Source organism: Melozone crissalis, unplaced genomic scaffold (genome assembly GCF_028551555.1).
Source record: "Melozone crissalis strain CALT ecotype California unplaced genomic scaffold, PUWL_Pcris_2 ptg000002l_1, whole genome shotgun sequence".
Taxonomy (NCBI): domain Eukaryota; kingdom Metazoa; phylum Chordata; class Aves; order Passeriformes; family Passerellidae; genus Melozone; species Melozone crissalis.
Window position 1 is genome coordinate 13,683,524 of NW_026535780.1, and position 25,603 is coordinate 13,709,126.

At 33.5% G+C, this 25,603-nt stretch overlaps 1 protein-coding gene across 4 annotated transcripts in view; it reads right to left on the reverse strand.

Moving 5' to 3' along the window:
* The window catches only part of CSMD3 (CUB and Sushi multiple domains 3), a 586,421-nt gene that overhangs the window by 31,021 nt on the left and 529,797 nt on the right, over nucleotides 1-25,603 (reverse strand). For all 4 annotated transcript variants that reach the window (XM_054290025.1, XM_054289307.1, XM_054288554.1 and 1 more), the window contains 8 exons: nucleotides 24,893-25,066; nucleotides 23,348-23,521; nucleotides 19,758-19,943; nucleotides 16,615-16,788; nucleotides 10,699-10,881; nucleotides 8,911-9,087; nucleotides 5,532-5,711; nucleotides 1,684-1,857 (listed from right to left, as the gene is read on the reverse strand). In XM_054290025.1, the coding sequence (XP_054146000.1) occupies nucleotides 1,684-1,857; nucleotides 5,532-5,711; nucleotides 8,911-9,087; nucleotides 10,699-10,881; nucleotides 16,615-16,788; nucleotides 19,758-19,943; nucleotides 23,348-23,521; nucleotides 24,893-25,066 (1,422 nt within the window). The remainder of the gene's footprint in view (nucleotides 1-1,683; nucleotides 1,858-5,531; nucleotides 5,712-8,910; nucleotides 9,088-10,698; nucleotides 10,882-16,614; nucleotides 16,789-19,757; nucleotides 19,944-23,347; nucleotides 23,522-24,892; nucleotides 25,067-25,603) is intronic.

The following is a 25,603-nucleotide window of genomic DNA, read 5'->3' on the forward strand; positions in this document are numbered from 1 at the left end:
TTGCCAAACTTATAAAACCAGCAATACTGAAATTACTGCATGAGTAATTAAGCAAACAAATTTACTGGGTCATAGATGACAAACACTCAACCAAGGACACGGTCATATTCCATTCTGAATAATTATTCCATGTCATAACTGTACCTTGCACATCTTCAGCTACAGGCTCTATGGAACTAAGCTAGGAAATAAATTTCTGATGTCAGGAACTGCTCATTGAGAATGACTTTCACCAGCTCCCCTTCATTTCTGCCAGATGGCAACTAGCTTAAGCTCTTTGACAAGCACTGGCTGCCAGTTGTTTTCTCTTGCAGGCCAATGGACAACCATTGCACATCAACAACATTCAGTTAATGTAATCTGCATGAAATAGCCTTTAATTCCCAGGCAGCTGCATTCTGTGCTAAATATACCTTTAAAAAGTTTAAAGGTAGAGCCCAATTTTCAGAGTATACTGCAATATTGAGTATTTCAACTTTAAAAATCATAAATAGCTTGTGGTATTCAAAAATGAATGAAGGACACCATTTTTCAATCAAGAACAAATAATGAAAATAATTTTTCATAGTCTCTCATATTCACAGTATAGTGGACTTTAGAGGAGCTCTACATAGAGAATTTAAGCAACAAATAGTGGTCTTGCTCTTTTTCTTCCAGAAAAATATGCCTTTCATTGTGCTCCACCTCTGGCACACAGAGTTTCAGCAGCAGTCAGAAACTGATGATATGAGAATTTAATTGGAAAAAAAGGAAAAGAAAAGATGGTCTATATATACTTTCATGGTACTGGGATATAGCCAAAATAGAGGAAATTTTTGACAGGGAGAGATGAAAAATAATAAAAAAATAGTAAAAGAAAACAGAAGTGCATTTTGCAACATTTAGCAAGCTACCTGGCAAGCACAGCTACTTGGCAAGTTCAAATTAAATTTCAGAGACTGTAAAGCCATGAATAAGATATGATCCTCTTCCAGTTAGACTCCTTTTTGAAGACTATTACAGAGTGGTATAATTATTCTGCAAATAACTACAAAACCTCCTTCTTCAGTGCAATCAATTGGATATCTCTCAGAAAAATCACAATCACTTTTAATGAATAGGATTGGATACTATAATGAAATTTTTAGCAATACAAGAATCCATCACTGTTATTTATAACTTTCAGATTAGTAAAATTAACTGCATAAAATATTAAAAATAGATAATTGTCACAGAATTACCCAGGACCTAGTCAACATGACAGCCAGAAAAATTTCTCTGTGACATCACAGGAAGTTTAGGATGAGTATGAGGAAATAAAAGGGATTTTAATGAAAGTTACCTTATCACACATGTAGCTGGATCTGAAAACAAGACAGAACCTTTGAATTTTGAATTGCCTTGGATTATGTTGTACACATTGCCTGTAATATCTTTTTGTTGCGTCTATGTCTAAAGACTCATATATGCTCACATAGGGTTTACAGATATTCCCATGACCTTCTCAATCTACTAGTAACGTTAAAATTTTGGAAAATTTTAGAAATTTTTAGAAGGATTGTAATTATCCCAGGTCTGAAATTAATTGAGCCATGGGAGGGAGGGAGGGAGGGAGGGAGGGAGGAAGGAAGGAAAAAAAGTGAAAACTTCAAAGAGGAGAAAACCATAACACAGCAAAATACAGACAATGATGTGAATACATACGTAAGCACTGAGGTACTTCACCACTCCATGTTCCATTCCCAACACAAGTCAAAACAGCAGGAAAAGAGAGTTCATATCCTGGAGAGCAGACATAGCTAATGCTAAATCCCCAGTCCAAGTTTGTTCCTTCCAACCTTCCATTAGAGATCTGCGGAGGAGTTGGGCAGGTAACAGCTGCAATAATATTCAAAATAATTAGGGCCAGCTGCTGTAAATATCCCTGGTGTACACAATTACCAGAAGAACCATATGGGCTAATTTCACCTTTTTTTAGAGGACAATACAGTCAGGGCATACTATCCTTCTCACTGTATTCCTGCCACATTTCCTGAAGTTCGTACGTCTGGTTTCCTTCATTTAGGAGGCAGCAGATGATTGATGAAGTGTCTTAAATATACCAGGATATTGCATCAAACCAAATAGGAAGACTACCTAAAAATCGGTATGGAAACTATAACGTGTACAACATTTAAGATATGTCTGGTAATCTACTACAAATTTTTTTTTCTCTGTTAAAACTACATAGAGTACAACCATATTTTGTTAGTGTGGCAATAATAAAATATGTTCTTCCTGTTACCCATCTTAGGCATTTGCTATATTTAATGTGTAGGGATGAAATTCCAGGATAACTGTTCCAAAATATTACTTCAAAGCCTGTTTCTAAGTAGCACAGTTTGGTTACCATTTGCTTTGTGAGTAGTTCATCACCGAAAAGCATCTAGTTGCTAGCAATAGAGAGAAAATGTAAGGATTTGCAATTCCTTGAACCTGTTAGTATTGCTACCACTAAGAAGGCCAACAAGAAGTATTTCAGTATATTTTGTAATTGCCAGGCCTCCTAGGAAAAAATAGAAACATCTTGTACTTGGTTGTAGGCCAGAGGACTGAAAAACAGTACAGGAAGGCAGTAGAAATAAAGAGATACAACTGTTGTGATGACGATAAATGTGTTATTTACTGGATAGTGGTATAGTAACAGACAATTGCTAATTGAAAGCTTAAGGGAAAAAGTATTAAGGACATTAAATGAAAGAAAACCTGAACTAAAAAAGGGAAAGGATGAAATTTAGACCAAGTTGATAGAATGAATGAGGTAGACGAAAGGGCAAACTGTGCTAGCAAAAGAGAAAGAAAGAAAAAAAATCTAATACAATTTAATCTGGTAAAGCCAGTTGGGATAAATGAGAAGATGTGGTGATTAAAAATCAAGCAGAGAACACACAGGTCACAACAATGGAGGAAGTTAAATGCTGCACCCATAATCTTTAAACTAATGTTTAGAAGAGCTGTCATCTTGCAGGCTTAAAAGAATTCAGAGTTACTAGGTGATGAATAGTATGTATTTGAATGCAACCTGCACAGGGTTCACTAGGTACCATTTCTACATTTTTATTATTCTCTTCAGTGAGAGAATCTCAGTTATGTAGACCATAAAAACACTTTACAGCAGCATTCATGGCTGTTTGAGAATACTGGTATCAAATACTCTTTACCAGCCAGTAAATCAAATCTAGATTTTGGGACCTTAGTTTTGTCCCAGAAAAGGATGTGATAGCTTTTGCCACACTTCTATGATGCTTTAAAAAAAACGAATTCAAAATAAGTGCTCTAAGCAGCAGAATTCTGTCTTCATTCTCCAAGAGCTTCATGAATAGTCCTTTTAAAAGGGACTGTATATTTTAAATTCTGAGCTGACTAATAAGGGAGGAAATATTGGTGATTACTTGGGAAAGGAGAGAAGAAATAGAAGAAAATAGATGTAACATCAGAATTTTAAGGTGAGAAAAGGAAAACAAAACAATACCTAGCAGCAAGCCAGAATGTTTCTCTATTTTGGTCAGAGACTTAGACATAAATATGTACCACGACATTCTCAGTTTAAGAACTACAAGTGTATTACAAATGCAAGTCTGCAAAAAGACAATGTTAGAGTATATGAATATCTAGCTGCAGATGAACATGAATCCTTTTCCAACTTGGCATAGCAGAGCTGTATTTATGTCTTCCCTTTCAATGGCACAGTGACAATTATGCATGTATTTTCTGCCCATTTCATTTTTCAATTATTTTAACTAAATAGTACCAAAGGACCCTGGCACTTCATTCTGACAGTAAAAACTAATTGTTATACATTTAACACTACTGCATATTATATATTATTTTAATTACACTATTAACTTGCCTAGTGTACTTACACAAACTAAGGTAAAGTAGAATGAAATTCTGCGAAGACTAGAGATTCTTCATACGGTTATTAATTAGCATTTATACAAGCCTTAAATATGTATGATCCAAAACCAGAAAGACTCAAAAACTCAAAGTTAAAATCGATAGTAAAATTCTTTCTTTGTATCATTCTGCTTGAGTCAAATCAGAGTTAGATCTCCTGGTCCCAGTTAGGTGTCCTGTAGACCATAAGAATTAGAGGTGAGAGACTTTATAAAAAATATTTGCTCTATCTTTCTAGCTGTTGGCTGACAGCCACTCTTGGAGACAGACAGACTCTTGGTCAATATGACCACTATGTCCAATCTTCAGTTCTTAAAATCATTTTTTAATTGAAACTGAGGCTATCAATGAGCACAATGCCAATAGAAAAATAAGAGTGAAATGTCTAGAGGATTTCAGTGTTTGACATCTCTAAGAATGTGTCAGGAAAATAACTTAAAAATTGATATTGTCAAAAGTGAATTAGAGTTAAACTGGACTTGGTAAGATACTGGGAGAACTGTGTTCAGCAAGAATAGTAATTGAAAATATGGTAGAGCTTTGAAATTAATTTAATCTAGTTTGACAAATGCATTTATGGGAGAAAATGAGCACTGCTTAGCAGGTGTCTTACTTTGCTTCCTTAAAATGAAACAGAAGGAAGATGGATAACAAAAATTAAGCACAAAGGTAGCTAACTAAGTTTTGAAAGAATAGAGATCAGATGTAGTTAGTGTGAACCCGGAAAGAATACGCCAAATGGTAATACTGCTTTTCTACAAATGTAGTATCAGAGAGACATAAAAATTACTCTAGAGAGAACTTTTTTTAGCATTGAGAAAGTGAGTTTCTCAGAGAAAATATTTTTGATGACACAGACAAGTTTGTCTGTCAGTTATGTTCAGATTTTTTTGCGTTAAAATTTTAACAGGGTTAAATTTTAACAATAAAAACCCCAAACCCAACTGCAACAAAAAAACCCTCCAACAAAATCAAACAAAAGACCCCCATTAATCAGGCATGCAATTTGAAGAAGATGAAGGAATATCTTGACATTAACCCCTTCAACTTCTACAGTAGAGAAAATAACATGAAACAGAAAAATCTTTATTGGGAAATTTTTAAGAATGATTTAGTCTTTTTGCAGCAAGGTGATGCTTAAAGGTACCCGTCTAATAAAGGAAAGATCAGGGGAAAAATTTTAGTATTATATATAGATAGAGAAATTCAGGTGAATTTGCCTTTGACAAAGTTCAGTTTGTATATATTTCGATCTTTTCCAGAGGCATCTTTTAGATGTTTGAGTGTTCTGTTTGTAAAAGCAAAGACATATATATGGTCACTTTCTTATGACAGGCTAACTGCAATTAACAAATCTAAACCATCCAGCAAAGTACTAAAGTATTCTGCAGAACTATAAAAAACTGTTCAATATATTGTGGTTGTAGGAATATAAAAGGGATAAGAAGTAAAAGATGAAGTCATTGTTTCTGCAGCTAAATAAATACATTCAAGATATTCATACTAAAAGTAAGTTTTGATTTCTGTGGAAATACACAACAAATTAACAATTTGCAACAAGCAGTGTAGGTAAATGTCATAGAAGAAATAGCTGACAAGCAAAATAAATGTTGTACCTTTGCATGTTGGGATTACTCCACTCCACGTACCATTGCTAGTACAAGTGCGAATTAAGGAACTATTTGCTTCCATTGTATAACCAGGTTGGCACATGTAAGTAACATTTTGTCCAACGACATAATCATCACCATATCTCATGCCATTGGCTGGGACTCCTGGATCTCCACAACTGATAACTGCAAGTAAATAAATAGTTGAGGAACATATTTTAAAATCTAAGTGAGATTTATCTATATGTGAGGAAAAAAAAACCACTGCAAACATAAATCTTATCTCCACCAAGAGAAGATAAACATATGCCATCCTAATTAGCTGTCAAACATATATGGAGTTATATAACAGCTATATTTGGAGAACATAAATACTTTAGTTTAACAGTTGTAGTAAAGGACTGTAAAATTTGTATTGACAAAATTTCAAGATTACAAAATAAAAAAAGAAAGAAATAATACATATGCCACTATCACCCTTGGATATGTAAAAATTTTCCTATCAATTAAGTTTCATTATTAAAAAAGGAGATGCCTATTACTTACTTTATTTTTCTCTGATATCCTGAAAGGAAACAAAATCTGGAAAATTTAAAATATATGCCTGCAAAAACCTCCCACTTTATAAGTGCTCACATATTTGCTATGTACATAAACAGGTGAGAATATTCAGGTGACCCCCAAACATGGTCTATGACTTACATAAAAATTAGGTCTATAGCACTGTAATGTGTGGGAGTGATTGTAAAACCTTTTATGACTTCTTGTGTCAGGAGATAATTAAATTTCCTAATGAAATAAAATACTCATAAGGAGTTAATAAAAAGTTTTGGATCATTGCAATCTGAGAATAGTGTTAAAACAGGTAAGTTTCCCTCAGATTTGGTCAACTAGATCTATCAATTTCTGGGACAGTCTTTAGAGAGTGGAGACAGTCTCTAGTGTTCACATGAAATATAGTATTCCATGTGTTTTATCGTTTATTTTATAGTAAACATGAAAATCACCCTACAGCATTGCTATTTCTTCTGGGAAAGTATGAGAAGCAGTTTTCTGAGCAGAGTACACGTTCTGGCCACTTCTAACTCAATGTCAAAGCATGGCTGATGAGAATATCACTCTTTCTGGTTCTAGATCTCCAAAATCACAAAAAATCCATGACTACATATTTGTGGTGTATCTCCCTTGACCAAGTAACTCGGGATCTGAGAATCAAAGATATATATATATATAATATACCTTCTCTACAGTTTACCATGATCTGACAGAGCAGATACTAATTACACAGCATATAGCAAATCTTAAAATGTCCCATGCAATCACTGTATGTACATAGAAGAGCCTAGAAAACATACCACAGGGTTATCTGAATTACTGCAAAGGTAGCTAATGTACTGATAAAGAAAACTGGTAGCTAAGACACTGATAAAGAAAACTGGAGATCAATCTATTTTAGCTCACCTAGTAACACAGTAATTTCAATTTTTCAAAAAACTAAAAAGCCGTAGATTTTTCTTGGTCATTTTTCAAATAACATAAAACTGGGAAAGAGAATTGTTTCCGTTATTAACACATGTACTTTCAAATACTCTGAAACTTTCTTTATTTGAAACATTCCATTTATTATTCTTAATGTGCAAATTTTACTAAAATAATCCACAAAATTTTTAAAGATATACTATTGTTTTGATTGAATTAAAATATAAAGCTAATGGCGTTATCCTTTTTCCTCTAATCTTTGTTTCATTTCAGTTGGACCATCTCCACTCAAGTCACTGTTTTAGGGAAAAAACATTTTAAATTGTTGCAGTGATGCTGACCAGAAGAGCATTTCCTGTTGAGAGCCAGTGAATCCCAGTGGGGCGGAGGTGGGGAGCCCCAGGCCTGTGCTGCCCAGTCAGGGTGGCATTCAGAGCTGTGCTGTGCCCACAGCTCTCCTGCCTGGGCACAGCCCCAGCCAGCTCCCAGCAGCAGGCACTGAACTCAGTGATTGCACCTTGCTGACTGCACGGCCTTGCTTTTTATTGAGCGCTGCAACAAGAAGCTCTCATGAGAATTTTGTTTCTGTTTGGCTGCAGATATGGTAGTGTTGTTTCTCCTAAGAAAATCCTACAATATCTTGCTATGGTCTAGGTCTGCATGAAGTTGCACTAGGGTCAGTCCTGTTTGATGGTACGCTGCCTAGGGCTCCCAGCCTGTAAAGGAGCATAAAATTATTTAGGCTATTCTCTTCTTACAGTGTCAGCTCTAAACCCCCTAAATTGTGGTAACACCTTGACTAAACAAAAGTGGTATATCCTGAAACTCACTGTCTTTGTTTTACTATGATACTTCCTCTGTCAACATATTTCAAGTTAAAATCTCATGTTTCTACCTGAGTAATGTGTCCTGAGAAGATTGTTTGGCATGTATTTCAGAAAAATGCTATTCTAAAATACAAGAAAAAAATATAGATGAAGTTGACATCACAAGCCATCATTATCGTTGGTACAATTAATCTGGCTCTCATTTTAATTTTTAAAATAATAAATAAACAAAAATACTGGGCTCTCTCTCAGGCTTTTTGACTGCAAAAATTCATTTAAGATGGATTTAACAAGAAGTTTTATGATCTAGCTTTTGGCTTCTATTTGAGTTGCTCTAAGTGTGTTCAAAATTTAAAAACAGTTTGCTATACCTCTGATGAGGATATGTTTCTTGAAAATGATAGGCAGTCTCATGCATCACATAAATGTAAAATTTTCATAATTGCTACTAAAAGATGAACTAGGACATGTAATAAAGAAGGAACAGATGGACTTGAAAATAAAGTGTTGCAAAGTGCTCATTATAAATGTTAGAGATGCTGTAATAGCTTCTGTTAGTTGGGTAGCCAAAGGAGTTTTAAGGTTAATGAAGAGGCCAAACAGAAGATGGTATGTCAAAATGGGACAACAGTTTAAACCTTGGAGTCACTATGAAAAGAATCCTCAAGTGTTCATGACAAGGTTTTAATTTTCTACTCTCTGGAAGAACAGATTATTATACTGCTAATTTTTCAAGATGAAGTAAAGCAATTAAAATAAAAAATGTCTGGATATGTCATATCACAAAACATAAATAAGATTGAACATATATACTGGTAAAGAATTAAAGAAGCTAGATTGTGTAATACAACTCTCTTAAACTGAAACAGCAGTCTACACATTTTACTATACTCTGCTTTTAAAAAACCATATTCTTCATATTTGCATAGCATTATATTTTTATTTAGCATACAAAATTATGTAGGAAGTAATGCAAGAAAAAGCTGAAAATTTATTGGCAGGAGACTTCTATATTTTACTTTATTTATTACTTTCAGAGGAGAGGAAAAACAAAATTAGTCATTAGAAATGTGTCTTACTTGTGCAGTTGGGCAAGGATCCAGACCATGTTCCATTGGCAGTGCATTGTCTTACAGATGATCCAGAAAGTATGTATCCTTCCAAGCATGAATAAATTACTGAATTGGAGAAGGTAGTGCCATCAATACGAAGTACTTTTCCATTAGCAGTTGTTCCTGGATTACCACACTGCACAGCTATAAAGGAAAATGTGGAATATTTTCAAAATTTAGTAAAGATGATTTCTGAAATGGGAAAAAATGGAGCAGGAACAATCCTTCTTCCAGCAGTGCTGCTTGGTAGAAGTCCATTCTGTTGTCCTTAAAAATGTAAGTTTCACCATCTACTGATAAGGCACATTGTACAGTAAAAAACTGTGTGCATGAATTACTATTTTTTCCCCTTGGGTTTGTAGAGAAACAAAACGTACAAATTTAGCTTTATAATCTGCATTAGTGAAAAGATAGTTTAGCTGCAAATTAGTTTAGCCCTTCCAAGATAGTTTAGCCCTTCCAATTATAAAAAAAAAAAAAATCTGATCGACAATTATATTTGTAGATTTAATTTGAATCATGTGTTTCTAGCATAAATAAAATATAATCTTTCTAATTCAAAGCATTGAATGGAGTCATCCTCACAGGCAGGTGGAATCCTGCTGTATCCCAGTTCGTTAATGTTCAACTTGGGAATTTGAATGTGTCCTTCTTATGTGATTACATATATATACATCTAATCTATATGACCTAAACTAGAACAATATACCTGTGCATGCACTACCAACACCACATTTATCTGTGAACTATATTTATTATTTCAAGAAAGAAATATCATCAAAACCATCTTAAAATGTATAAGAGCTAATTGATTTCTGTAATAGATAAGGTCAAAATAGCAGATGGTAGAGTTGGGCAAAGCATATCCCTTTCCATACCAGCATAAATATATATATATATATATATATATATATATATATATATATATATACACACACACAAATATATATATTATATTTTCAATGTAGCATAAATTTGATAATCATTCAGCAGAAAGGATATTACAAGTTTATGAAACAAGTTTTTAAACTAAATCACTTGTTCATACAGTTAACACAGTCAACAGCGATTAAGTAGAAATTAAGAGTAAACGTTCTCAAATTATTTTCTTCTTTTCAAGACACTTTGTTTTGCAAAAGAATCTGTTGAGAATTATTTTCCTATTCTGAAGCAAGGTAAATTAGGCCATAAATGAGTCTTCAGAAATATCTTTCTATAGCTTTCTTTTATGATAATTTGTCTACCTTGAAATTTTCAGAATTATATTTTACAAATAAACTTATTTCAGCATTTTGTTTTCTATTGAAAAAAAGCAATGTCAACAGTATTAATAAATGAAATTTTAAGTCAACCATTTATACATAGATGAATAAAACTAAAGAAATCCTGACACTGACATTTTCCTAAAACTGGGGGTTTTGTCTGAAATTCAGGTGGTATATGGTTGTTATTAAAGGTCAGGTTATGCTGAGATTTTTAAGTGAAAAAATATTCATAAAAAAATTGAGTTCTAAAGGCTTATTTATTTTTTCCCTCAAAACCTGTAAACATGCTTTTCAATGGGTGCCAGGAACTGGTTTCAAATTTTTTCACCTGTTATCAAGCCACTGCTATAGTGCAAAACTTATTTGAAAAAATTTTTCAGTCCAAAACAACTGCACCCTGTTCACAACAGAAAGCTGGCGATGCAAAATTGGTTTTCTGATCAACAGCATTAAAAACACAGCTTAAAAACTAAATGCATCTTTGATTTACCTTTGCACTCAGGTTGTCTTCCTGTCCAGCTTCCATTTGCCAAACATGTTCTTTCTTCTGAGCCATGCAAGATATATCCAATATCACAGCTGAAATGTATCGTGCTTTTAATTTTAAAATTGTTTTCTTCCCTAGACCCATGGCCTGGGATACCTGGATCACCACAAGAACCAGCTGTATCACCTAGATTTTAGAGTACAAAGATTAGAATACTTATAAAATATTATAATGATTCTGCATTTACAAAACATCTCTATGTATTTATAAATAATTTCATAAATATATATATATATATATTTAAAATCCCCATATATATCCGTGGGTGTGAGTCCCTATAAATGCAAAATTACTTGATCCTCCACTAATTTTTTCTACTTATTTTATATTATTGCAGGAGAAAAATTATAATTTTCTCAAATTCTCCTAATACCATGGTAAAATTTTGATAACAGAATTATCAAATAAAATAGAGGGGAATAAAATAAGTACAAAACATTGGAAATTTTTCATTTTAAAATAAGGAATTCTGAGGAAAACCAAAGTCCTGGTTGCAAAGACAATTTTCTTGTGTATAACCAGTGTTCATAAAATATTTCTTAGTTTTATGGTATCATCAGACTTGGAACAGACATGAAGAATTTTCCTGCATTCTAGAAATGTTGGAACATCATGTGAAAACTGACCAATAGCTAAAATCTCCCTCAGATATAAATGTTTCAGAAAATTCTAAGATAGAAGGTTAATGGTAAACAAGTTTGTATTTATATACAAATAAATTAATAATGTTAAATGCTATCTGCTGTATATAAATGTTGGAATAATCAACACAGTAATAATGATAACAATAAAAAGTAATAATAATACCAAAGATTATACATCTAAGTCTTTATAAGAACTTTTAGGAAGTTCTAGGTAACACATGAACATCAGCTCATTCATTAGAATCTTTTAATGTTTACTTAGAATCATCTACTTTATTTTTTGGAGAACTTTAAGATAGTTTTCTATGTAAAAAGAGATTCAGGTATATTATATTCCTGAGTTTCAATACTGAAGAGTTGAATTCTAGAATTCTTGGAGCTCCATTGTTCTGGTTTCTTCCTCATAGCCCATCTGTTTTTCTAACAACTTGCAAATAAAATGAAGGTCTTCTAGACAAAAAATATGTCAAACATATCAATATTTTTGAGAGAAAATCTTCATTACTTTGTAGTTAGTTACACTATTTTAAATAAAAATGAAATATTTCAAGAATTAGGTAGAAAAAATTAATCCTACTATGTATATAATCTGTCATGCAGATTTTCTGGGGTATGTCTAAGCTTAAATAGAAGTAATAAGAGCTATTTTTACAAAGAAATGGTAAACAGATTTGCAAACTCTAAATAGGCAGAAGACCAAAAGTGACAAACTCACTGGAGACGGGTTCTATGGGAAATTATCACCCTGGAGTCTTACATGCAGAGAAAAACAAGTGTAAATGTTCTGCTGCCTTACTTGGCACTGTGAATGTTTTAAAAATGCTGTTGGGAGGGAACAGTTGGACACAACTCTCTACTGACAAAAGCATGTTCAGAACTGAATAGTGAAGGCAGAAGAGTAGAAGTAGCTTCCTCTGCTTTGAAAACTATGGTGCATCAGCAAATATTTGGTTTAGTCCATTGTGTCTAAGAAGTAAATGGTACTATGTATTTAATTTATTTCATAAATAGAAATACACTCAAGTAGGTAAAAGGATTAGCTGTCTGCTTCAAAATCAAGGCTGAGAAGTTAGGCTGTTCTCTGTTTACCCATTTCATTATATGACACAGATCTGTAAAGCAGATTGCCAGCCCTATTTAAAAAGAAATCGCAAATAGTCCCAAATTATAGCAAAAAATTTTATAAGCTTTAAAAATAATTTATGTCCAAGGTACTTAGGTGACTTAACAACCCTCTAGTTTGAAAAAAGTCTGCTTCATGTTTTTTGAAATCATTAAAAAAAATTGATTCATAGATCAAGGGTGTTTTTTGTTGTTTTGGGAATCTGTAGCTTACATTTTCTAGTAGTATTTAGTTAGACTATGATAAAATTGGAATGGGGCCTACTCATCATTCTACATTTGCAAAGTCTGCATAATAACAGCTCAGTTTTTGGCAAGTTATTTAACATTATGCCTAAAAGAATTTTATGTTGAAAAAAGGAAAATAGGTTATTTGCCATGCCAAAGAGAAATCACATATTCTTCTTCTAAGGGAAATCATGTGTTCTTTTCTAATGCCTAATTATTACTATGGATTATTAGACTTTTCATTTTAGGAAGGTTAACCACCAGCTCCTTTGACTGAAGGTTACAGAAATAATTTTTCTAAATGACTAATCACATCAGATGGGATGGAATCAAAGAACCACAGAATCAGCTCAGTTGGAAGTGACCCACAAGGATCACCGAGTCCGGGTCCCAGCCCTGCGCAGCCCCATTCCCAGCAGTCACACACACCGTGTGCCCCAGAGCATTGCCCAAACCCTTCTTGAGCTCTGTCAGGCTGGAGCTGTGGCCGCTGCCCTGGGGAGCCTGCAGTGCCCTGACATCCTCTGAGTGAAGAACCCTTTTCTAATATCCAACCTAACCCTCCCCTGACACAGCTTCAGGCCATTCCCTTGGGCCCTGCCACTGCTCACCACAGAGATCAGTGCCTGCCCCTCCTCTTCCCCTCATGAGAAAGGTGTAGACTGTGATGATGTCTAAGAGAACATATTTTTGTTACCTCATGCAGACTCAACTAAATTGTTTTTACAGTTAGTTATGAGCCATCCTTCACTCACATGTGTAACAAATTCTCAGTTGACATTTAATCTTGATGAAATGGAGGATATTTAGACTATTTACAACCCCTGCTGCACTTATAAGGAATTCTACATTGCAAAAAATTTCTGACTGCATCTGATATGCATATGATGATTGAAAAGTGTTTATGAATGCCAGTATATATCAGTGGGACAGGAAAATTCCTTCTAGCTCAATGTCATGTGACAAGAAACTGTCATAAGGATGATACAAAATTTAGTAACCTTATGTTCACTGATCTAGCGTTTTCTTTTTAAAGTCTTTTTCATATACTAAAAGGACAAGTATGCTGCATCTTTTCTCAGTTAAATATTGTATATTATATATTATGAATAATGTAAACAAACATGCAAATTTCAAAGTTTTAATATGCATTAATATGAAGAAACCAGTTTAAGGTTAATAATAAAAGCTGATGATTTAACATATTTTAGATGCAAAATATAGAAATTCTCTATCATGAACTGCAAATTGTCTTATAATGAGAAATATTTCAGTATTAAACTTTGAAGAGAAAATCTCAAAATTTTTCTAAGAATTATAGTTAGGTACAGTAACATTAAAGAAAAAAATAGATTTATTCTGTAGAATTTGATTCATTATGGTTAACATTCAAATGTTCCTATGTCAAGGAATTTTTTTAATGCATTTAGAAACATTAGAAACATTAATTAGATCTGATTAGAGTTTCCTATGTGTAGGTAGAAAAACAATTTAAAAAATTTCATGATTCTCACTCATAATATCCTGAAATATTTCAACACTTCTTTAATTTAATATGAGAAATACTATAGAATAGCCCTATTTCCAGTAGGGCTGCTTTCATATTTTCATGTGTATTTTTAGGTTATATTCCTTGATATTTTTGTCTATTTATTAAATTAATTTTGAAATTCACAATTTAGATTTTTAATATTTTATTATTAATACTATGAAAAACTACAACAAGTAGCCTTAGATTTGATCTAAAGAGTATATTTCCCCCCAAACAAATATGAGTTCCTTCTAGCTGTAAAACCACTTTTTATTAAAATAGTTCCAATTTGCAAATACCTAAATATATCATTATTTATTAAATAAGATTATTTTGCATTAAAGTATGATTTCTAGTGCATATCTTTAAAATTATAGATTATAAGATTATAATTTTCTTCACTGTGACAAATTTCCTTCTGCTTTATTAATAGAAAGTTTAAGGACTAAATTAGGTTTGCATTTTTCTAAGTTTTGTCACATTCTAGGTACTTGAGAGGTTGCAGGAGAAGGTTCAGATACTGAAAAATTCTTCCAACACTTTAGAATTTAATGCAATATTTTAACCAAGAAGCTCTATTTTAATATTTCATATTATTTTCAACTATGTCTATGCCTTGGGATGTAAAATTTGGTATCCTGAAACTGCAGCTGATAATCAGTTTATAACTGATTACACTGAAGAGATAAGGGCAGGAGAGGAAAAAAAAAACGAAACCAAAAAGGTTTACAATATGTGAGGCTTCCACCTGGACTACTGTATCCATTTCTGAGGTTTCCAATACAACAGAAACCAAGACCTCTTAGAGTAGTTCCAGTGGAATTCAATAAATATGATCTGAGGGCTGGGACACCTCTGCTCTGCAACAAGGCTGAGAGAATTTGGGCTGTTCAACCTGCAGAAAGGAAGGCTTCCAGAAGACCCCATTGTGGCCTTTCAATACATGAAATGGAGAAGAAAGATGTACAGTGGCTTTTTATCAAGGTCTGTGGTGACAGAGGAGGGGACAATTTTAAACTGAAAGAGGCTAAGTTTAGTTTGGGCATAAAGCAGACATTTCTTACGATGTGTGCAGTGAGTCACTGGAACTGGCTGCCCAGAGAACTTGTGGATGCAACATGCCTGGGAGTGTTCAAGGTCAGGTTGAACAGGACTTTGAGTAACCTGATATAGTTGAACACATCTCTTCTCATTGTAGTAAGGGAGGATTAGATGATATTTGGAGGTCCCTTCCACCACAAACCATTCTATGATGCTCGTGAAAGACGTCCTTACCTATAACCAGAGGTTGGACCAGATGATTTGTAAAGGTCCTTCTGACTTCCACCATTCTATGATGATATTATTTAGTAATACTCTAAATAATCTTGGATTTTGAATGTGAAACTAGTAGAGCAAATCAGTTATTTTTCACTTCTAGTTTTGGCATAGATCTAATCTAAGAAAAACATGTCAATTATTTTCTTATTATTTTCTGCCATTTAACATGTCCAAGTTCTCTGAATTGCATGGGTTTAAATAAGATTCAAAACTCCTCTGATTTCTTCAATGAAATTATTAAACATATGCAGGATAAGAAAGAACTTCCACCAGTATTTACTGAAAATTAAAACTGATAACATGGTTAACCTTCATAACAGCATTTGTTTACATAGTCTTCAATAACAAAAGGGATTTAATCAAATCCCAAATTAGTGTGTGACTTGGATTTCAGTTTTTCACTTGATGACTGCTCTTAAAGTGAATCAAAATGAAGTTTTGAAATACAATATTCCTAAGCAAAAAGTTCTTCAGAAAACGTATCTTGACTTTATTGAGGGCTAAACTATTACAAGGATTAGATAGTGTTCCCTCAAAAACTGAGTACCCTGTCTTGAAATTATGTGGAGCCTACCTGGCCTTATTATACAGATGAATGTGTTACACAATCAAGTTATATTTGAGGTGACATCAAGCTAGTAGACATTTGCAAGTTGAAAGAAAAAATATAAGAAAATTAGCTCATCATCTTGAAGAGACAATGCTGCAAGATTTCACTGTGGAAATAAACACTATTGCCAGAAATCATATTAAAAAATATTTTCAAAGCAAACTGGTTAACAGTCAACTGAATGTGAAATTTCTTGTTCATGTTAAGTGCCACCAGGAAAGTCTACTTCTTCCAGATTATTTTCTTGCTAATACTTTATGCTTACTTTGGTTTTACTTTTTACTTCTACTGAGTTGGTAATTCAGCTTTATACATGATTTTTCAGATTTTTAAATGGCCTTCTAAAAAAATCAAAATATATTTAAAACCACTTCAGGATACAGTCATTAATTCACAAATATTACCTGAGCAGTGAGGAAGAGATCCGCTCCAGTGTCCATTTAACTGACACGTGCGAGACGCCTGCCCCAAGAGCGACCGCCTCCCGGTGCAGGTGTAGTGAACAGTGGAACCAAAGGTGTATTTATCTCCCGACAGGACTGCGTTCGGAGGAACTCCAGGATGTCCACAGTCAATCACTACAATGCATAATTATTGGAGATAAAAGAAGGTTATTATCACTGATCATTCAAGTTTTAGTTTTCATTTTTACAACTGCGCACATAAACTTTGTGAAGGGGTTAACATTTTCAGGGTTTGCGGGAAGGGGGAAGATCATGGGATTAGAATGCAAAATATGCTTCAGACCAAAAGCTATGAAAGAAATGTTTGGAGGTGTCAAAAAAAAATATTTTAGATACATATATAGATGTTCAAAACCACTTATTCACCAAGTTGATGTTTATGTCATGAACACATACACACACCTTAGACTCTTCAGAGAAAAATTACAGGAACACAGTATCTGCCAAAGTCACTGCTGTGGTAGTGAATATGCAGAAATTCATCCCTCTTTTAATAATTCAGGACAAGGAGTTAATGTAAAAGCAAGCTAAATAAATCAAGTTTGGGAAATGCAAAAAAAAATTCATAAACCAAAATTTCATAAATCAATCCACTATGTACACAAAATGAATCTAGGCCTGATGTTTGATTTCTTATCTTACATCTGTCCATGGTATGTAGATTATCTTTACCAGAGATAGTTGTACTTATGTACCATGAAGCCCACAAATTAGGGCTGCAAATATTAGTGTAGTAGAATCAGCTGCTAAATCATACAACTGTAGTTTTTATGAAAATTTCATCACATTAAATACTATTTTCAGCAGGACTTCTCTATGAAAGAAAAATTCAGATCAGAAGCCTGATCGGGGTCAAGGATGTGTTCAATTCCATGACATTTCAGATGCATGCAACAGTACCATGATTGTACAATACAGCATAAGACCAAGATCATATATGGCAATTTTTCTTTCTTAAAATAATATTATAGTCTTAGAGCTTTAATTTATGTATATACTGATTTGCATTTAATGACATGTTCTCCCAAAGATCCAACCTTCACGGTGCAGAACCTTCCTGACAGGATCACAAAGGCTTTAGGAATGTGGTAAACTATTGATCAACTTTGATTCTTACATAGTGTTGCTGACCCCTGTGACTGTTCTGCTTCGAGGACTTTGAGTAAAACAGCCAGAAGAGTCAACTTCATATAACAAGCACTTGTTGTCAGAGTGTTATTTTTTTAATCAATTGCTTCTAACTAAAATCTACTATCAGTTATGGATAATTGCTGAGAATGAAAACTTAGAACATCATCAAGAACAAGGCATGTTGGCCATGCAGGCTTCAACAAGATGAGACCTTTATCCTCTGAAGAACATTCACAGTTTTTCAGAATATTTTGTTATCTGTAGTATTCTTGATTGATTCTTTTGCCCTATTCAGCTGTCATTCAGGACATAGTTAATATCATACTGGTACCTTAAAGTTTCCACCTTTGGGCTTTCCTGTACACAATTTTCTGTTTACATTTATATCTAGAAGTCTTGGATCCCTAATAATTGACTTTAAAATTATAACACCCTTAATAATACCCTTTATATGATAATGAATTCTACAAAATTTAATTTGATATTAATGTTTTCAGGCTGGGATTTCATATGAGAAGTTGATTGAATTTCTTTTTTTTTCAAATTCTAACTAATTTTCTTCTATTCTATTTACCACACTCATTAAAACAAAACCAAAAACAAAGAAACATCTCTATATCTAATCTAAACAAACTCTTTTTAGTTTAAAGCATTATTCCTTGTGCTATCAATCCACACCGTTGTAAAGAGTTTCATTCCAGCAATAATTTGAGAAACACTCCAGAAGCTCTTAAAAAAGGCTCTTAAAAACTTCTGGTAAGCTTATGATTACAAAATATCATGGATACCACTTAGGTAGAATTCACTGACCCCTCTATGAAAATGACACAAATAAAGCAGAAAATTCCCTTTCAAAAGTATATAAATCCCTTTTATTCCCAAAGCTCTTTTAAAAGAAGAATAAAGGCTGCATTATTAAATTACTTGTGACAATTCAGATAAAAAATCACTAAGAGAGTAAAATGCAAATGTAGAAGGAAAAAAGTCTTTGCAACTTTACCTTTAAATTAATTTCTCTTTCTAAATACTTTTCTATTAAGGAATATTTCTCTTTTTGAAAAGGTAATGTTGCCTTTAAAATTTAACTTGTGACCAACAGACACTTTGTTTTAGGTTTAACTGTGACTTGCAATCAAGCTACTTATCCCATCAAAGAAAGAGACAAGTTCCATAACTGAAATTTTTATCACTAATAAGAAAAAAAGGTTATTTTATTCTTATTTTATCACCTCTTATATAGAGGTGATAGTAGAACTAGTGAAGCCTCCTGAGAACAAATACCTTCAGTATTGCAAATATCAGTCCATTATTCCTGAATAAGTAACCTTTAGACTGTTTTCCTTTCCATGTCTAGAAAAGAAGCCTTTTCTCAGTGAAAAATGTTGATCCTAAACGAAACCCTTTTCACAGACTAATAGAGGACCAGGTAAATCAATGTCTCAGCCAATTAAAAGTCTAAGAAACATCTCTGGCTATATCTGCATCACAGTTAGAAAGTTGTCCATGACAAACCAGAATAAAAATAACCTACTTGTGTTGATGCAGTTGCCTTAGTGAATAGGTTGTGTATGAGTATGATGCTCAGGTACCTCTGTTAGTGTGGCAAACTGAGGACACTGTCCAGAGGACATCTTAGGTGTTCTATCACTGGTGAAGTCAATGGACAGGTTTTGACCTTGCATATCTGCTATCAGGGATTATTTTGCTGGAGCATGCAGAGATGTTTGTTTGGCTATTGCATTTCATAAGTATTCTATGTTATTTGCTACATACAAGAGTAATATAACTGCTATTTCAGCAGCTACTGAGACCCTCCATCCAAACCACACACACACAAATGTATATAAATGTGAATTTTATAATTGCTGTCAAGAGACTGATGAAAATGTTGTGTAAAATAACGCCTCGTCTAGTCCACATTCCTTGTAGAAGCAAACTCATTATCTACTTACTAATGCATTCAGGTAGAGGTTTGTCCCAGTGGCCATTTGGTTGACAAATTAAAACTGAAGAGCCAAACAAAAAATATCCAGGATTGCAGTCATAAAATACCACTGTGCCATACGTGAAATTTCCATGTTCAATTTTACTTTCTCTTATAGAATTTGCAGGAATTCCAGGATCAGAACAATTGACCACTAAAAAGAAAAAGAGCACAGACTTGAGAGCCATAATAACACAGTCTCCTAAAATGGTCTCCAATTCTTTGTATAAGAAATATCCAATGTGTTGCTGGTTTTATATATCCTAACTTTTTATATAATGGTAGTGAATTAGGAAGAAGAACTGAAACGACAAAATGCTAAAGCCAGAAGATGTTAAACTCAGAGCAAATAAAAAGAAATGCTTCTTTATAGTGTGGTAATACTGTAAAATTATTGGCCACTAAAAATTACTGAACATACCAATAAAATGAATTTACATTCCTGTCTTGACACACACTATTGTCCACAAATATAAACATATTTTGGGGCTAGATGTGATTTTGGTCTAACACACACAGAAATGCAAACATACTTATGTTCCTATACCAACATTTTGATAATGGATCACCTTTAAGACAGATGTTTTGAGCTAAAGTGTACAAGGTCAGTTAGATAAGACTGGGGTGAACCTGACAGAGTAAGAACATATCCCAACAAGTGGGTAAGAGCTTTTAAAAATAGAGATCAACTTTAATGGTTAAGAATACGGATGAATTTTTTGAGTTCTTAGCACTTAAAAAGTAATATTTTTGAAAATTTCTGAATATGAATTTTTTCCCCCTTGTGTCTTGCAGCTACCGGTGAGTTCAGTATAATACCTTTTTTGGGGGTCATGAAGATTATTTTAACAGTTTTCATATGGTTTCCTCTGGTCAAGGAAACACATAATCACTTATTCAAAGTGAATAATTTTGTTTTTCTAGAAAACCAAAGTTCCCGTAAAAATTACTATCCCCATACCCTTATAATCAATTGCATGTTTATATACATGCACCTGCACACACCTATGTGCAAATCTATATATCTGCATGTGTATTCAGGTGGAATTTCCTGTGCATCAATTCCTATCCATTGCATCTCATCTTTTTACTTGGCAGCACCAAGAGGAGCCTGGCTCCATCCTCTTGACACCCTCCCTTCAGTTCCTGACAGTGATGAAGTCCCCTCTCAGTGACCTCTTCCCAAGAGCGAACAGGCCCAGCTCCCTCAGCCTGCCCTTGCAAGAGAGATGCTCCAGTCCCTAATAATCTTTGTAGCACTCAGCTGAGCACACTCCCGGTTCTCCAGATGTTCCTGACGAGGGCTCAGTAGTGGGATGGGATCACCTCCCTCGACTGCTGGCAAAGCTCTTCCTAATGCACATCAGGACAACACTGGCCTTCATGGCCACACGGGCACTGCTGGGCTTGTGGGCAGTTTGCTGTCCACCAGGAACCCCAGGTCCTTCTCTGCAGAGCTGCTTTCCACCCCCAGCCTGTACTGGTGCATGGGGTTACCGGGGTTACTCTTCCTTTCCCAGGTACAGGACCGTGCATTCACATTTGTTGGATTTCAGAGATAAATATTCATGGATGTCTGTATATGAAATGATTAAAATATGCTGAAAAGCTCTGTGAATTGCAAAGGAAAACTGGTATTTCCAGATGCAATTCAAGATCCTTTTTCCCACATAAATAATTCAATGTAGTAATTTTATGGCTCATGTCCTCTCTAGCCACTATTCTAAATTTTTTTGCCTGCTTGTGTGCTTCTTCTAGCATGTCTCAAATATTGATACTATAAGCCTGGAAAACATACCTTTTCCAAGGACAGAAATACCTTTCTGCTTGTATTTGACTTCTTTAACAGTAAAGGACAGAACAATTTGTTAGCTACATTGATGGTCAATATTGAATATTTTTCTTTTCCTGGAGGAAAGCCTAAGCTACATTTCTGGTTTTTTTTCTGTTTATCTCCCAGCAAGGACATTGAACTCCAGCTCCTGACCCTGCACAGGACAGCCCCAAGAATCACACCATGGGCCTGAGAATGTTGTCCATGTTCCTGTTACTAAGCATACATTTAAAGTAATGTAAAGAATTTATTTATTATTCAGGAGTAGTGAGCACTTGAAAAAAAATACAAGGAAATTTGACCATTTCAATAGTTTTACACAATTACTATGGTTGGCTAGGAAGCTAGACATTTAATAAAGTTGTTTATAGTGTAACAGCAAGTGCACTGAATTTACATGAAAAATTTATGGGACAAAAGGAAAGACTTCACAATAGTGTGCAGCCTTTCTATAATATTGCACTTTTGGTAGTGTACAAATATGCAAGGTAACATTTTATTATTATTTAACTTCAAAGCAAATAAAACAAAATCCCATTAGAATGGATTTCACTGCACATTGCTGACATGATTAATGATGTCCAAACCAAGATTAGTACTTATTGTTTTTAAAATCTCTCCTAAAACCAATATACAATTTCAGGACTGTGTAAAGTCTCAAAGAGCAACCTGAACAACTTATTCACCAATCCCTACATGCCAATAAGCTGTCAGCACTTTGGCACTCTTCAATACGAGAATACCAAAGTGACTGATAGCAACTGTATTGGAAATGAGATTAAGTAGGTACCCTAAACACACAGTACATGTTTAGTACTGTAAATTTAGAAAATAATGTCTTCTCATCAACAAAGGGTTCCTTGGAAATTTAAGTTCTGTAAACTATTTGGCAGTATCTCTTAGGGCAAAGTAATGAAATGAAAGGGGAGAAAACCTATTGAAAAGAAAATATAGTCAATAAAACTTCTATAAAAATGCATTATTTAGTTTAGGCACAGATAAAAATACAGAGAAGCTGCAGAGAAAATGCTGAAGAACAATCATTAGAATTTCTGCATATGTACATGCAAGCTACAGCAAAAAGTACATTTTTCTAAATAAAACAAATTATTTAAAAACACATCAAAATTTTAAAAATGTAGGGATGACAAAACCTTGCTAAAACTGTTTTTGAACAATTAAATAGGACTAATACCGTACTATAATTTTTCTAAGTGAAAGAATTATTTTTCTAAGTGAAAGAATATCTAGAAGCATTGAGAATGAACACAAATGGACAACATTAATAAATTAGAATAGCAATTTTCAAAGTCAAGATGCTCTGTGAAGCACCAATGGAAATGTAAAAGGAAGCAAAGTAGCTTTTCTTATGTGTCTGCTAGAACTATATTGTCTAAAAATGCAGAGAAAATTATTTCAGGCTTTAAGCTCTTAATTATCTCTCCATAATTTTGCTTCAGTAACTTGCAGAGACAACTTTTAAAAAGCAATACAGTCTACAGACACATAAGAAAGTTTCTCTGCAACTGTTATCCTGGCAACCCGATTGTAAAAAATCATAGCATCACAAAAAGTCTTAAACAAGAACATTATTATGTTAGTTAATCAGTCTCTCTGTTGATGAGAAAGGAATCACTTTGTCTTGTGTTCCTTTACTCTCTGCTTATTTTTCAGCCTTAATTTTACAACATTTAGTTAGAAATCTGGAAATGGTGCTTTCTTACCTTTGCATATAGGGGGTGAGTGACTCCATTGCCTATTAGCTTGGCACTGAGCTTTGGTTGGTCCTTGCATAACATACCCAGTATTACAGGAAAATGTCACAACATCATTGAAGTTGAAACCATTTCCACTTGTTCTTCCATAAATAGGACTACCAGGGTGGCCACAGCTGACAGCTAGCATAGCACCAGTCAAAAAAAAAAAACCAACAAAACCATAACAAGATGTTATCACTTTTCATTATTTATTATAAAATAGATAATAATGATATATTAGTATTTCAAGCTTTGATATTATAGGATACTGCGTATTTTCTATGATGTATTAATGTTCAAGAACTTAATTAAATTTTTAAATAAACTGAAAAGAATTTGACATGCAGTAATGAAAGCAAATGAAGAAAACTGTTCTGAAGAAGCAGGAGAAAAGAAAGCACTAGATTTTCATTATGTATAGTCTGAAATTGAAAGGAAATATTTCACTACCTTAGTTCCTCAGGAATTATTTCTTACAAATTTGTCTTATTATCAAGTCAATATTTTATCTTTGTGGCCTAAATACTTAGTGAAGCAATAAATTTATGACTTTTTTTTGAAAATACCCCAGAACTATTGGCACAGTGAAATTTTTCTAATGTTTATAAAAAATCCATCTAAAGAAGGTAAAGTTTATTTTCTGTGCCTACAAAAACCAGACCAAAGAAAAGTAAGGAAATTGGACACAAATTAATATTCTCAAAATGATACAAAAGCACTTAGCAAATATTTTCTTCTATTTTGTAACAACTGTTGGAAAAAAAAGGTTAATCAGTAATTAAAAATAAATATTTTAAAATTACAGAATAAATGAATTAACATTGTGTGTTATGACTTGGCATTAAGAGAATTTCTGCTTCAAGGATAGGATATTTAGAGGCAGATCAATACAGTTTCAATACACTAATATTACCTGCAAAATACTGGTAATTTACTTTAAAGTGCTTAGAGAAATCTCAAATTTTCCTAAATTAAATACATAATTTGATTCTATTACTTAAAGTCTTTCATATAATGGCTTGACACACTTATCATGATAAAGAAATCTCATTAACAAAGCACAATATTAACTCAAAAGAACACCAAAACCACAAATCAAAGTAACGGCACCTCTGAGAGGAAGAAGAAGGAAAAAAAGAATTTGGCAAACATTTCAATCTGCAGTGTTGACAGTTTACTTCAACAGTATTTACTTATCCAACTGAAACAGTGAAAGTAAATACACATTAAATATTTCCAAAAGCCACTACAGGTCATAAAGCCATTTTCAAATTTGAGTAGTGGCATTCACAAATCCTATCACTTCCTGAAGAATTTTCATATCCAAAACAGCAGGTATTCAGTCACCAAAAACGGGCAGTGGACATTTTATGAGACAACACTTAGCTTCACCCGATAGATGAATCACAGATTTTATGTGTCCCCATACTTTTGAGGACCATTCAACCCTCATCTTTTTTGACACAGATACTCCTGTAACATCAATCAGAATGTGCTGCCATGCTTACTTACGCACACAGGATGGAAGTTGGCCAGACCAGTTGTGATCCTGTTGGCAGATTCTTACAGAAGAGCCAATCAACCGAAAACCAGGACTGCACTGGTAAACAACTGTGTCTCTGTAGCCATAATTTTCTCCTATTACTTGTCCATTGACTATAAGATCTGGGATACCACAGTGACCAGCTAGATTTATGTATGGTAAAGAAAAAAGAAAAAAAAAGAAAAGAATATCAGTAAATATGTCATATAAACTTTAAATAAACTTCCTCATCTAAAACAAAGAAATGCTGAATATCTTTTAAGGTTTTTTATTGACCTAATTCAAAGCTTTATTTTTATTAGCTTGGTGAAAACTGCAGTCATGCATATGTATAGGTATGATTATACACATATAAAACTTACAAAAAGATGATGTAGCAAAGAGATTAAATGCCCTATATATAATCAAATTTCCCTTAAAAATATGAATAATTCCTTTTTTTGTTGTTGTTGTAACATGTAAAAATATGTATTATTTACCTTAGTAATATTTTGATTATGATTAAATGAATAATGTAGCATTAAAACATCATGCATTTAACTAAATAGAAAAATTCCACATAAATAAAAATAATACAAATATTACAGATATCAATCCATGTGGACATTATAAATATAGCCTTTTTACAATAAAAAGAAAAGAATTAACTTGAAAAATTTATGGCTGGAATTTGACTCTCT